Source organism: Phascolarctos cinereus, unplaced genomic scaffold (genome assembly GCF_003287225.1).
Source record: "Phascolarctos cinereus isolate Bilbo 61053 unplaced genomic scaffold, phaCin_HiC Scaffold_726;HRSCAF=1367, whole genome shotgun sequence".
Taxonomy (NCBI): Eukaryota; Metazoa; Chordata; class Mammalia; order Diprotodontia; family Phascolarctidae; genus Phascolarctos; species Phascolarctos cinereus.
The window spans coordinates 315,633,584-315,647,544 of NW_027556098.1; the positions used below are offsets into that span (position 1 = coordinate 315,633,584).

The 13,961-nt window shown below is 41.2% G+C and overlaps 1 protein-coding gene across 1 annotated transcript in view; it reads right to left on the bottom strand.

Moving 5' to 3' along the window:
* The window catches only part of XRRA1 (X-ray radiation resistance associated 1), a 114,891-nt gene that overhangs the window by 27,593 nt on the left and 73,337 nt on the right, over positions 1-13,961 (bottom strand). The window contains 2 exon segments of the mRNA XM_020989566.2: positions 1,715-1,848; positions 6,721-6,818. Of these exon segments, the coding sequence (XP_020845225.1) occupies positions 1,715-1,848; positions 6,721-6,818 (232 nt within the window).

Consider the following 13,961-nt stretch of genomic DNA (forward strand, 5'->3'; position numbering starts at 1 on the left):
TGTAATCATTTTGATAATTACTGCCTGTGGTAAAATTTGGTATCTGATACTGCTAAACTACCTTCCTTATTACTTTTTTCCCCATTATTTCTCTTGAAATTCTTGACATTTTGTTTCTTCAGATGAATTTCTTTGTTTTTTTTTTCTAATAACTTTTGGTAGTTTGATTGGTATGGCACTGAATAAATGAATTTAGGTAGCACAGTTATTTTTATTTTATTGGTCTGGCCTATCCATATCCAATTTGTTGCCAAGGCCTGTCCATTTCATCTTTAGCACAGCTCTTGAACACATCCCCACCCTTTTTCTCCTCTGACACTACCATCACTCTGGTGCAGGTGCTTATTATCAGCCAATAGCCTACTTGGGGTGGGGGGAAGAGGAGGGGAAGGTCTGCCTGCCTCAAGTCTCTTCCCACTCCAGGACATCCTCCATTTTGTTGATAAAATTATTTTTCCTAAAGCACAGGTCCAACCAAGTCACCGCCTTACTCAATAAACTCCAGTGGCTCCATATCATCTCGAGGATGAAATACAAAATTCTCTATTTGGCATGCAAAGCCCTTCATAACTTAATCCCCATTTACGTCTCTTCATTTCCTGCTCTCCCGTGAGAGGTGCCTCCCTTGTTGCAGGCAACACCCGTTCCCTCCTACCTTTCAGTCTTTTTACCCCTTAACTCTGCCCCCCGCACCTCCCACATACTCTTTCGGCTAGTGACAGTGGAGTCTTTGCAATTCACCAAACAAGATGCCTCATCTCTCCATCCCGGCATTTTCCCTGGCTGTCACTAATGCCTGGAATGCTCTCCCTCTTCATCTCTGCCTCCTGGTTTCTCTGGCTTCCTTTGAATATCAGATAAGATCCATCTTTCTACAGCAAGCCTTTCCTGGCCCCTCTGAGTTCTTGTGCCTTCCCTCCATCATTTCCTATTTATCCTGCCTGTAGCTTATTTGTGCATATTTGTTGGCTTGTTTTCTCTCCCATCAGACTGTGAGCTCCTTGAGGGCAGGGACTGCCTTTTGCCTTGCTTTGTATCCCCAGTGCTTAGCACAGGGTCTGGCACATGGTAGATGTTAAATAAGTGCTTATTGACTAACAGGTAAAATTTTCTATTGAGGCTTAATTTGTTTAATTGAAGCAAACAATACCCAGGGAGGAGACATAAGGACACAGTAACCCAAGCACAGAAGATTAAATTCAATAATTTAATGAACTCCATCACCTCATTTGACCTTGCTGCTGCTTTCCATATACTTTCCTCTACTCCCCTGGACTCTAGGCTCTCAGATATGGTTATCTGTATATACGTTTTATCTTCTCATTAGACTGTAATCTCCATGAAAGCGGGGATCACAACTTATCTAAACATTGTACCTCCCTAGTGCCTAACACACAGTAGACTTCTTTGTTTGTTTGTTTTTGTTTTTAATGAATGTTGAGTGCTGCCAATAGGTGGGAAGGTAAATTAGTAAATTAGGAGACAGTTGCATCTGGCCATGGACCATACTGAAGGTGGGTTGGAAGGCATATCAAAATGAGATGCTTATAGCTCTACCAGATGGGGCTATGGGAGCATGGTAAAACTAGGTCAGGTGTCACATTAGAAAGAGACTTTTACAAATCTGTGAGAGTCAGTTTGAAAAGCAAATTGAAAGGAGATCCTTGGGTTCTATGAGGGCTTCTTTGAAGCTAGGTCAGAAATAGACACTTACGGTTCTGTGACAGCCATGTTGGGAGGAAGCGAAGTAAGCCCATTGCCTGTTAGAAGCAATATCTTAAGGCGAGGCAGAATTCCTAGCTCACGGATGGCCTCTTGAGACAAATTATTGAATGAAAGATCCAGGTGCTAAGTTCCAAAAAGATAGGGAAAAAAGTATCCAAATGTTATAGTATATTGTGTACTATAATGAAACTTACTCATGGGAAGAAATTCTGTTATAGCTTACAATTTGTATGTTTGCCCTTTCTTCCCATCCTTCAAGGCCCTACCCAGGAGCTACTTCTCCAGGAAACCTGCTCCAGGCCCCCAGCTAGAAGAAGTCTCTACTTCCTTGAATCTTGAATCTCACAGAAACCAATCTCAGAAACCACAATAACCCTTCCAAGCCCAGTAATCCCACCCTGGGGCCCCACTGTCCTAACTGGTAGCTATCTCAGTTGGCAACTACATCTAGGTCTGGGTTCCCAACATAATTTCCTTCACTTCCAAGACCTCTCCCCAGCTGCCATGCCATCATGTATTCCCTTAGTCAATCTTCCTACCCCCTCCAGTTCTAAAAACATAATCAAATAAACTCCATTGTCACTCCTGGAAAAGGTATGTCAATCTTCTCCTCTTTGGCTCCATTCACCATCCCTGTAATTTTCCCAACCAAAATATCACTCCCTGGCCATCACTCCTCTATATTTGTTCCATTGTATGGAGCCTTTTCAGCCTCCTTCACTGATTCATTATCCAAATGATGTCCCTGAACTGTGAGTATATGCTAAGGCTCTGTCTTAGGCCCCCTTACTCTTCTCTCTCTACACTCTTTCTCTTGGTGACCTCATGAGCTCCCATGGGTTTAATGATAATTTCCCTACTAATAACTCCTAGATCTATATAGTCAACCTCAGTTCTTAATACTTAATACTTGAGCTTCCACCCTGTACCACAAATTGCCTCTTGAATATTTCAGATGGGATGTCCTAAAAACATCTCAAACTCAACATGTCCAAAACTAAATTAATTATCTTCCTCCCAAAACTCAACCCTCTCCCAAACTTCCATGTTTTTGTTGAAGGAACCACCATTTTTTCAGTCTCACCCAGGTTTATAACCTTGGTGTTATTAATACTTCATTCTCCCTCACCCTATATATTTATTCATTTATTCACCCATATATTTATTATTGCCAAATCTTGCTTTTTAGCTACACATCTCTCACATTCAAGCCCTTCTCTTTACTCACATGGCTACCATGTCATCATCTCTTGCCTACATTGTTGCAACACTCTTCCAATTGGTTTTCCTGCCTCAAGTCTCTCCCCACTTCAGTTTATCCTCCACAAAGTGAGCTTCCTTAAGTGCAAACTGGGCCCTGTCACTTCCATATTAAATAAGCTCCAGAGGCTTTCCTATAGTCTGTAGAATGAAATATAAACCCCTGTGTTTAGTGTTTGAAGCCATATATCAACCTTACCCCAGCCTGTCTTTCCAGTATCATTATGACATAATTCCTTCTCCTCCCGTACTCTGTAATTCAGTCAAACTGGTCTTCTGTCCCTGACACACAACATTCCATTTGCCTTCTTTCTGCCATTGCACTGGCCATCACCTGTCTTGGAATGTACTCTCCCCCTCACCTCCACCTCAATGAGTCCCTCTCTCCATTCAAAGTGTAGCATATGTATCACCTTCTGCATGAAGCCTTTTCTGATCCACCCCCCTCCCCCTGAGCTACTTGTGCCCTGCCTCCCAAACTACCTTGTAATCAACTACTGTGCATTTATTTGTAGATATTCTCCTTAAGTTTACTCTGATATATTTATGCATGTCCCCATCTTTCAATGCAAGCTTGTGAGTAGGTTCATTATATTTGTGTCACCAACTCCCTGTATTGTACCTGGCACATAACAGGCATTTAATAAATGCTTGTTGAATGATTGATCCCCAAGGCTTAGCAGCATACAGTATCTAATAAAATGCTCATCCATTCATTTAGAGTGCTTTGTTCAAACCTCTCCATTGCACAACTTTTATGATAGTTTATATGGAATTATCTGTGACCATCTCTTTTCTTCTGATTAGACTGAAAGATCCCCAAGGCCAGATATTACATCTGATTTCAGAGTCCATACTCAGTTTGTTGAGTGACTACATAGTACTTTGGCTAGCAAAACCACCATAAAGCATTGGCCAAGCTTTTGAAAATGAATGATGCCTTTGGCTGGAACATCTTCCCCATTCCTCTTTGCTTACTAAATTCATAGCCGACTTAAGGACCACCTCGCTCAGAAAACTTCCCCTCATCTTCCATGCCAGTAATGGACTTCCCCCAATGCCTCTCAGAGGTTTGCTTCTACCTTTCTAACACAAATGTCATCTAATATTATGTGATAGAGTGGGGTAGGGTGGATAGAACCTTGAACATGGAGTAGGGTACTTGTGCTTAATTCTGATCTTATTAGATAAGTGATCTCAGGATAGGTTATTTTATCTCTCTGGGTCTCAGTTTCCTCATCTGTAAAATGAATATCTTTTGCACCACTTGTCTCATAGGATCATTATGAGGAAAGCAATTTGTAAATCGTGTAGTGCTGTAAAAATGCGAAATATTCTTATAGTGATGATGATCAAGATGTATTTGTATCTTACTTCCCTTCTAGACTGTAAGTTCTACAACAGACTGGGTCTAGACGGGGTCTTTTCTAAATTCTATATCTCTCTTAGGATGGAACAGTATTTTGTAAATGTTTATAAAATGAAGTAAGTCAGTAATCCCCTTGGTCAGATGTTAAAATGCTAAATTAAATAAGCATGAAGGAAAATATCTTATTCACATGGGCTATGAAATAGTGGGAATTCTGACTCTCTAGAAAGGGTTTAGGAAAAGAGCAATTATTTTTCCATGGTAGTTAAAACATCTCCATTCAAATCTTCCTCTTTTGTTTCTCTTGTTTCAATTTGGAGGGGACCCTGGTCTTGCAAAAGCTATGCCTGTGGAATGTCAGCTCTGACTGGGCCCACCAAACTGGAAAGTCTTTTGTATATGGGTTCTGCAATGAACTGAGCATCTTCCATCCCAGGGCCAGCCCAATGTAGTATGGGGATGCTCATCACCAGACAGTTGGCCAACATGTGATGCATTTTTGTGGCCATAGCCACTCATGACAAGGGTGGAGGGACTGAGACATAGGGTCATAGATTTAGGTCAGAAGGGACCTTAGAATCATTGAGACCAGCTTTCTCATTTTATAGATGAGGAAACTAAGACTCAGAAAGTGACTTGTGTATTCTGGATGTTAATGTATCTGAAGCGAGGTAGAAACACAATTCAGCTAAAGGGAGGGGGTATGGATGGAAGGCAATGGAAGGTCTAAAATTCAGGCCCCTAATTCTCTAATGCACCCCAGTACTATCAATTCAATTCAATTCAACAAATATATATTGAGAGCCAACTGTGGATAAAGCCTTGTACTCATCCCTAGAAGAAATATAAAGAATAAGGCAGTTCCTGTCATAATAAAGCTTATAATCTAGTAAGGAAGATGAAATACATATACAAATAATTGAAGAACAGGAAGAATATATAACATGAAAATGAAGAACTTTGAAAGTGCAGAGTGGGGAGATGCCATTTCTGACTTCAAAGATCACAAAGAGCTTCTAGACAGAGCCAGGGCTCTTGAGCTGGGCTGTGAAGAATAGGTACTATTTTCAGAGCCAGAGACCGGATAGTTGGTACAGGTGGGTAGAGGTTGGGGTAAGGGTGGGTGGTAAAGAGGACATCCCAGGGGATTTTGTGAGCAAAGATACAGAAGTGGGAAAAGGTAGTGCAAGTTTATGGCCTCATAGTCTTACAATTTGGCTGGAGCACAGATTGCATCAGCCTTAGGGTTGCCTCTAGAGACCTCAAGTCTGACAGCTTGGAGATAGATGTTTGCTTTTGTAAAGAGAAGAGAAGATGCTGAGTAGTGCCAACCTCTTGAAAAGAATATTTTGCACATGGTCCCTCAGAGTGAGGAAGCATCAGGGGAGTCTAAGCTATGGAAGAGTTGAACATAAGGAAGGCATGGACTTTGCCCTCTGCTATTACTGTGATTTTTTTTGTTTTGGTCTGATGGGAAAGGGGTTGCCTGTTTAGCAACCTTACGTGCTATCTATAAGAACTGACTGGAGAGAGAGGAAGATGATGTTGATTATTTAAGAGGCTCTGTGAGACCTATATGCATTTTCTACAGTGTGAAATAAAGGCTTATCTATACCTAATATATGCATTATTCCTTGAGGCCTTATATGGCAGCTGGGGATCTTTTCACCCATATCTGTGGAGAAATAGATAAGACGATAGTTGAACTCTATTATGAAATTTCCTAGAGTAAATTCTGGGTAAGGATAAAGTGAGCCAAAGAGAGAGTGATTGGGATGTGTATGAGGGAGAGTGAGGGGATGCCTCCAAGTCTGAACCAACCACACGTAATCCCAGTGCTAGGTCATATGTTACATATTGAATATATTTTATAAAGGCTCACATTGAAAATGATGAAAAGAATCAAAGTTTTTCTCTATAAATACAGACAAACATATATAAAATACATAAGCTTTCATTATGTGGAAGATGTATTCATTATTTTTGTCATCATTATCAAAGTTCACAATTCATATAGTATTCTGTGGTTACATACTTCACATACATTCTTTCATAACTATTATTATGTCCAGTTTTTAGAGGAGAAAACTGAGCTCCAGAGGAGTAAAATGACTGCCCAGAGGAACACAGCCAGTAAGAACACAGTCAGGTTTCCAAGCTCTAGGAGTGGTAGGTAGGTGTGGCAGTACCCACAGCATGATTCCAGCTCGATTTGATGTTCAATTCAACTCTGAAAGGAACTGAATCGACAAAAAGATACCAGGAAGTACAGTTTTCACACCTCCTGGGAGGAGGGAGCTCTATACCCACAAGTGGAGAGATGACAAATAGGCACCCTCTCTAAGGACACCTTGTCCCAGACTTACTTCCAAGGATCGAAATTCTCCTGTCTTGATGCTGACAGTTTTAATTCCGTTGAAACAAAGTTCCAGTTCCTTTAAAGCAGGAAATGTGTGAAATACCTCTAAATGGGAAATGAGAAATACAACATCTGTATCTTTCATCTCATAGAGACTTACAGATTGAAAAAAAAAACAACAAAAACCACACACATTGAACAGGAAACCCAAAAGCCAAACAGTACAATAACAAATGTAGGGTTTTGGTTTTCTGGGGTTTTTTTATACTGTTTTAAAAAAATACTATTTATAATATATATTTTAATTTTAATTTAATATAATATATATTTTAATAATATTTAATACTATTGCCATTAACTTATAAAGAACATTCAAATTCATTAATTTATTAAGGACCTACTATGGGCAGAGCTACTTAGCACTGGGAATGAAAAGATAAATAAGATATGGCCCTTGACCTCAAGGACTTATACTTTAGTTTATAATCCAAACTATTCTTACATTGTGATTTAGGGCCAGAATCATGAGAGCTTGGAATCACAGAACACTAAAATAATAAAATCTTACAATCAGAGACTTTTCTAATATTATAGAATCGAACTTAGAATCACAGTCTCAGAATTATAGCATTATAACGAGTTCAGAATAATAGACTCAAATTCAAGCTCAGTCATTGATTCTCTACTAGTGTCCTTATCTGATGCCTCCTCCCACCAGGGAGGTGACCCCAGGTGCTTAAAGGCCAAACCAGTGGAATGCAAATGCTGGCAGTCTCCACCAACCTGGAAAGGCTCTTAGGACAGGCCCAGTGACACAATGCTAAGTCTTTAGAGAGACTTATTGCTAGGCTGGCTAGAGGTGATGAATTTTTTCAGCCCCAGCAATTCCCCCAAACCATCTCCTAAGTTGTACAAGGCCTGAAATCTGTGTCATTGAAGGGAATACCCAGACCAGTGGAATCACAGACCTCTGAAGTGTTGAAGTAGTAAGAGTCTTTAAATTAGATAGAAATCTTGGAATTATTCATGGTGGGTCTCATAGAATCCAGTAACATCAAAGAATTTTAGGATCATAGGATCTTAAAATCAAAGAATATTAGAATCTATGATTCTATGTGTTATAAAATATTTTGTAAAGTGTAAAGTACTGTGTAAATGTAAGCAATAACCCTTGGACTTTTTTGAGTATTTCTACTTTTAGACAGATGACAAGAAAACAAGTTTGTGCCCAGAATTTAGTAAAAACAACAAAACAAACAAAAAACACCTTCCCTGGTTTGACCTGGGCTATGGTTCATAGGACTTTATAATGTCAGAGCTGGAAGGGACCGTAGAGCACAGGCAATAGAATGGTAGGGCTAGAAGGGATCTTAGAGATCACTTAATCTGTCATAGTAGGAAACCAAGACAAAGTGCTTTGCACAAGGTAATGGGAGTCATAGGTAGAGGTGAAGCTGGAACCCACATCTTCCAACCCCTTTTCCTGCACTTTCTCCTGTGTCAGGTAGATGTTCAGAATGACGACCTTGCAAAATCAAAAAATTTCACTGTGTTCACTAGATTTCACCTTTTAAGTCAGGAAAGTAGAATTGCACACATTAAGATTTTCAACAATAAGGAAGATAGCAAAGGAGTATTCTGAACAGAATATTCAATTAATAGAGGTTTTATGAACCTTTTTGATTTGTCCTAAAGATGCTTCCTTTATACTTGGTGAGGAAGCTAATTTAGGAGGAACTAGAATGTGGCCCTCTTATTCCTGACTCATGCTAGAAATACACAACCTTACCTCTTAGATTATGACAAAGCAAGGTCCTAAGAAAAGGCAGCATTATTGGGCAAAGACTCTTCAACGTGGAGTCAGGACACCCGGACATTAGTCCTAGTTTTGTCAAAGAATTAGTGCGTGACTTTGGTCAAGTCACCTCTCTCTAGGTCTCAGTTTCCATCTGTAAAATTAGAAGCATTGTTTACCAGCATGGTGCTAGTTGTATTTCTCAACCTGGTGATGACCCCAGAGCTTGCCCCACTATGTGTGCCTTGTGCTCTATCCACTGAAACACCTATCTGCTCAGCAGAGAGGTTAGGGCTAGATAAATAAACCCGAGAATCACCTACATTGAGATATGATAATCAGACCTATGGGCACTGATGAAAAGATGAAATGAGACAGTACAGAGAAGGGAAAAAAAGGAAATCTAGGACATAGTCTTGCCTGGGATACTTATCGTTAGTAAATGTGACCTGGATGAAGAGGTAACAGAGGAGGCTGAGAAGGACTGGTCAGACAGCTAGGAGAAGAACAAGGAGAAAGGAGTGTCAGGAAAACCTAAAGAAGAGACAGCGTCCAGGATAAGAGGGTGATCAATAATGTCAATGGTGGACAAGAATAAAGACTAAGAGGAGGCCACTGGATTTAACAATTAATTTTAGGGACAGAAGTTGGAGTGAATGAATGAGAGGAAATGAGTGAAGACAGATTTCTCAAGGTGTTTAGCCATGAAAGAGTCAGGAAGATATAAGATGATCGCCAGTGGGGTTGGTTAGAACAAGTGATGGTTATATAAGACATTGGAGGCATGTTTGTAGGCAACAGGGAAGAAGGCAGTTAATCAGGAAAGACTGAAGATTAGTGAGTGTATGAGGATGATAGAAGGGGCAATCTGTTGATGAAGATGGGGTAGAATGGGTTTCTTCTTTGGCTTGGCAAGGAGAAGGGCCATCTCTTCATGAAAGACTGAGGTGAAGGAAGAGATGGCCTGAGATTTTTTCAGTGAAGGACGAGTGACGTCCTCAGCTAAGGGAGTTGGGGAAAGGTGCTACATAGAAGATCTGAGAAATGAGGAGAAGGTTTAGAAATGCCATTGTGGTGAATGGGATAGAGAAACAATCAGGGAGATGTAAAAGGATTGCCCTGCTGTGGTGAGAGCCTAGTTGAGATTCCATAACATAAATCCGTAGTTGATCCGTTAGCATTATTTTGGCATTTTCTCCAGTTCTGTTCAGTAGCATGTCAATAAGAGTAAAGGATGTGGATGGTGGCAGTAATCCAAGATTGGGGCTTGGCAGAGCATGACTGGCAATAGAATAAAGGGGCAAAAGGCTCAAGTACATAGGATAGTATGAAGTTGACCTGGTTCACCAAAGGGTTGAGATAGGAAAGGGGAAAGAGTAGTGCAAGTGATTAGAAATATCTGGTAAAGAATTGAGGGATGAAGGAATCGGAGGTCACAGTGAGGGCAAAAAACAGGATGAGGGGTGATAAGGCAGAAGAAAAGATAAAATGATAAGATTATGACTAGATAAAGGAATTTCAGAGTTAATCAACATGAAAGCAGAACACTTGTGAGTGATAGCAAAATTAAGAGTAGGATCATTTTTTTTTGGTAGCTAAGGTAGAAGGGCAGGTCATGAGAAATGAGTAAATTGAGGAACTGGGAAGTTATGATGTTTGAAAGAGTATATATGTGTGTGTGTGTGTGTGTGTGTAGTTATATGTTATATTTGTGTGTATATATATATGTTAAAGTCTCTTAGTATCATGGAAAGAGTTGGGGTGGAGAGACAGACGGTGGTCCAGGCACTGAATTCACTGAGAAAGGAAAGACAGCATTCTGGGTAGTGTGGTTAAATAACAGCTACCAGAATCATGATTGGGTGATAAATTTCTATTGAATGAACCTCAAAGGAGGAGAGATTACTAAGTGATATTGACAGTGAGAGAGTCTAGAATTAGAAATGGAGAACGAGGAGTATTCTGGCTCTGCCACCTCAACCAGTGAGTTGAGAGAGAGGGGGTTATGGGTAAAGGTACAACCAGTACTGGAAAGAGTAGCCAGGGATGCAGTGTCATTAGGAGGAAGCCAGGTCTCAATTAGAACTAGAAGAAGGAGTGGGAAAGCAAAGATAAAAGATAAAAGGAAGTTTGTTAGTCATGGGGCAGGCATTCTAGAGAGCACCATCAAAAGAACAGGACGATAAGGAGAACATTTGATAGGGCTGAATTGAGGAAGGTGTTGTTGTAGGTCCTTCATTCTCCAGGAGGACGAATGACTTCAGTGAATTGGATTTAAGTGAGGCAGGGCTATGCAAAGTCATCAGCCTCACTCTCTCCTCCAGAGTCCAGTGGCAAGACATAGGTCAGGACAACTGATGATGGTCCCTGAGGAGGGTGAGAGTAAGGGAGAAGGCAGTGGGGATAGGGAATAGGGTTTTTACAGTGACTAAGTCACTAAGAGTGTGTGTGTGTGTGTGTGTGTGTGTGTGTGTGTGTGTGTGTGTGTGTGTGAGAGAGAGAGAGAGAGAGAGAGAGAGAGAGAGAGAGAGAGAGAGAGAGAGAGAGAGAGAGAGAGAGAGAGAGAGAGAGAAGAGGAGAGAGAGAGAGAGAGAGAGAGAGAGAGAGAGAGAGAGAGAGAGAGAAGAGAGATTATGATGGGGGTGGAGTATACTAACCACTGAAGAATGAATCCACGCTGAGTATCAGTGGCTGGAAAGAGGTCAGTTGAGGGAAGCAGGTGAATAAACTGTTAAGGGCCTTCCCTTAAAGTCCAACCCTATAGCAGGTAATGCTGCATCCAATAAAGGCCAATATGTCTATCTCACAGCAAGCAGCAGCAGGTGAAGGTGATGGCTTGGGACGATCAAGAGAAGAGGCAGATATCTCATTCTAGGTGGGTCTGATCCAAGACAAGCCTCCAGAGCACAGAAAAAGGCCTTGAGGTGAACATAGAGGCCACAGGCAGGCAGACTGGGTCAGGGCTCACACAAGGCTCCCTGGGAAGTCTTTGGAGCTGTGGAAGATAGGAGAGAATATATTCCAGGTCTAGGGGACAACCAGTACAAGACCAGTCAAACAGGTGGGAAGAGGACCAGAAGAGAACAGTTATCATAAAAAACCCAGGAAAGAAAGTATCTAGGAGGAAGGAGTAATCAACAGTATCAGATGCTATAAAGAAGTCAAGAAGAAGACTAAAAAAAGGCCTTGTCAGGTACCTTTGGAGAGAGCAACATCAGTGGAGTGATGAGATAGAACTAGATCGCAAAGGGTTTAGAAGACACTGAAAAGTGGAGGTATTGAGTGTGATTTTTTTTTTTTTACTAAGAGAAAGAGAGAAGAGATAGAGGAAAATAAAGGGAATGGTAAGATCAAGTGAGGGTATTTTAAGGATGGGGAGCTTTGGACTTGTTTATAGGAAGGGGGGAAGGAAGCTCTAGATAGGACAAGATGGAAGATTAGTGAGATAGGGGGAATGATTGAGAGGAGAATATGCTGGAGGAAATGGCAGGGAATGGAATCAAGGGTGGACGTCGAGGGGTCGACCTTGTCAAGATGGGTCACCTCTTCATCAGAAACCAGAACAAAGGATGAAATTCTGGGAGGCTATATCAAGGGGCTGTGGGATGAGGAGGAAAAAAGAAACTCTTAAGAGAATGATCTCAATTTTTTCCAGTAAAATATAAAGTGCAGGAGAGGGAGAGGGGAAAGGGAATAAGCATTTATTAAGTCCTATGTGTCAGACACTGTGCTAAGCACTTTACAAATATTATCTCATTTTATCCTCACAACAACCTTGGGTGGTGAGTGCTGTTATTATCCCCATTTTACAGTTGAAGAAAATAAGGAAGATAAAGGTGAGGTGACTTGCCTAGGGTCACACAGCTAGTAAGTAATTTGAGCTCAAGTCTTCCTGACTCTGGGCCCATTGCTATATCCACTGTCTCATCTGGCTGCCAAGAAGGCAGTGAGTGTTGCAAGGGTTTTGAAAGAGGAGATTTGAAACAGCCAGATTTCAGAATTCTTGATCATGGAAGTGGGACACATGGGTGGTACAAGACCAATAGTATGACCATCCTTGTGGGGCTATCAGGGAGTAGTTGAGTAAGTCATGGGAGCTGAGTAGATTGAGGAATTTGGAAATTAGAGTATTGGAGGGAAACCTAATTTATATGTTGAAGTCCACTAATATGAACACTAATATGAAGTTGGGGTGGAACGGGAAATTGTGAACTAGTCGGTAGTGTCATTGAGAAAGGAGGAAGAATGTTTTGGGGATTGGCGGAGAACAGTTACCAGTCTCTGGACTGAATGATGTTTGGATAGCATGAACCTCAATGGAGAAGAGACTGTTGAATGACGGCAGCTTATAAAATCTAATTTTTAAAAATATGACAGTTTAGATTTCTAATTTTAGAAATGAACCAACTGAGGACCAAAAAAATTGGGATACGCCCAAAGGAAAACGATGGCACAGCTGGGGTTAAAAGCCAGGCCTCCTGATTCTTAGTTTAGTGTTCTTCCCATTGTACCATGGCTGTTTTCAGTCCTTCTCCCCAGGAAAGCCTTGAAGGACTCCAAATATGGACAGAGTGTCATGCTTTCAAACGGTCTTCAAGCAATTTAGGGCTAGGCTTTCCTCAAGGAATCAAACTGAGTTTTTCCTTACCAATGAACCAAAGAGCATAACTCAAATATATACATATTTATATATACACATATGTATATATGTATGTGTATACATATCTAATCTTTCTCTCTGTCTCTCTCTCCCTCCCTCCTCTGCCTCTCTGTCTGTCTTTCCCTTTCTCTCTCTCTCTCTTCTCTCTCTCTCTCTCTCTCACACACACACACACACACACACACACACACGCACGCACATGCACACACACACACACACACACACACACACACACACACACACACACACACACATTCCCCAAGTTCAGGAACAAGTGGCACATAGTGTTCCCAAACTGCCCTTTCCTTATTGTTAGTCAAAGCTACCCAAAGCACTTTCAATATTGTGAAACCCTAACATGGACTTGTACAGAGTACCCTTCAAGGGGAAGGGCGAGGGAGTGTGAGTGGTTGTGAAGCTGACCTGAGGCATTGGGCAGAAATGGGGCCTCTGCCAGCACCAATGTCAACATTTTCTTGGCTCAGACCTGCCCATTAATTGCACTCAGTCAATGAACTAAGATTAGAGGCTTCCCTTGAACCATACAGAAGAACTCTGAGAGAGGTGAGTGATGGCAGAGCACAGCCATTGTTTACACAGGATCCTCCAGTGAGAGGTCATCTAAACTCACCTTAGAGTGATATAAACCATCTTTTTTTTACAGATAAGGAAATGGAGGCTCCCGGGATTTGTGGCTCGAAGGAAAAATGGCAGTAAACAAATGGAGCATACAGATTGTGTCAACGGAAGATTTGACAGTCTTATGATCCTGTGAGTAGATTAGATCCTACTA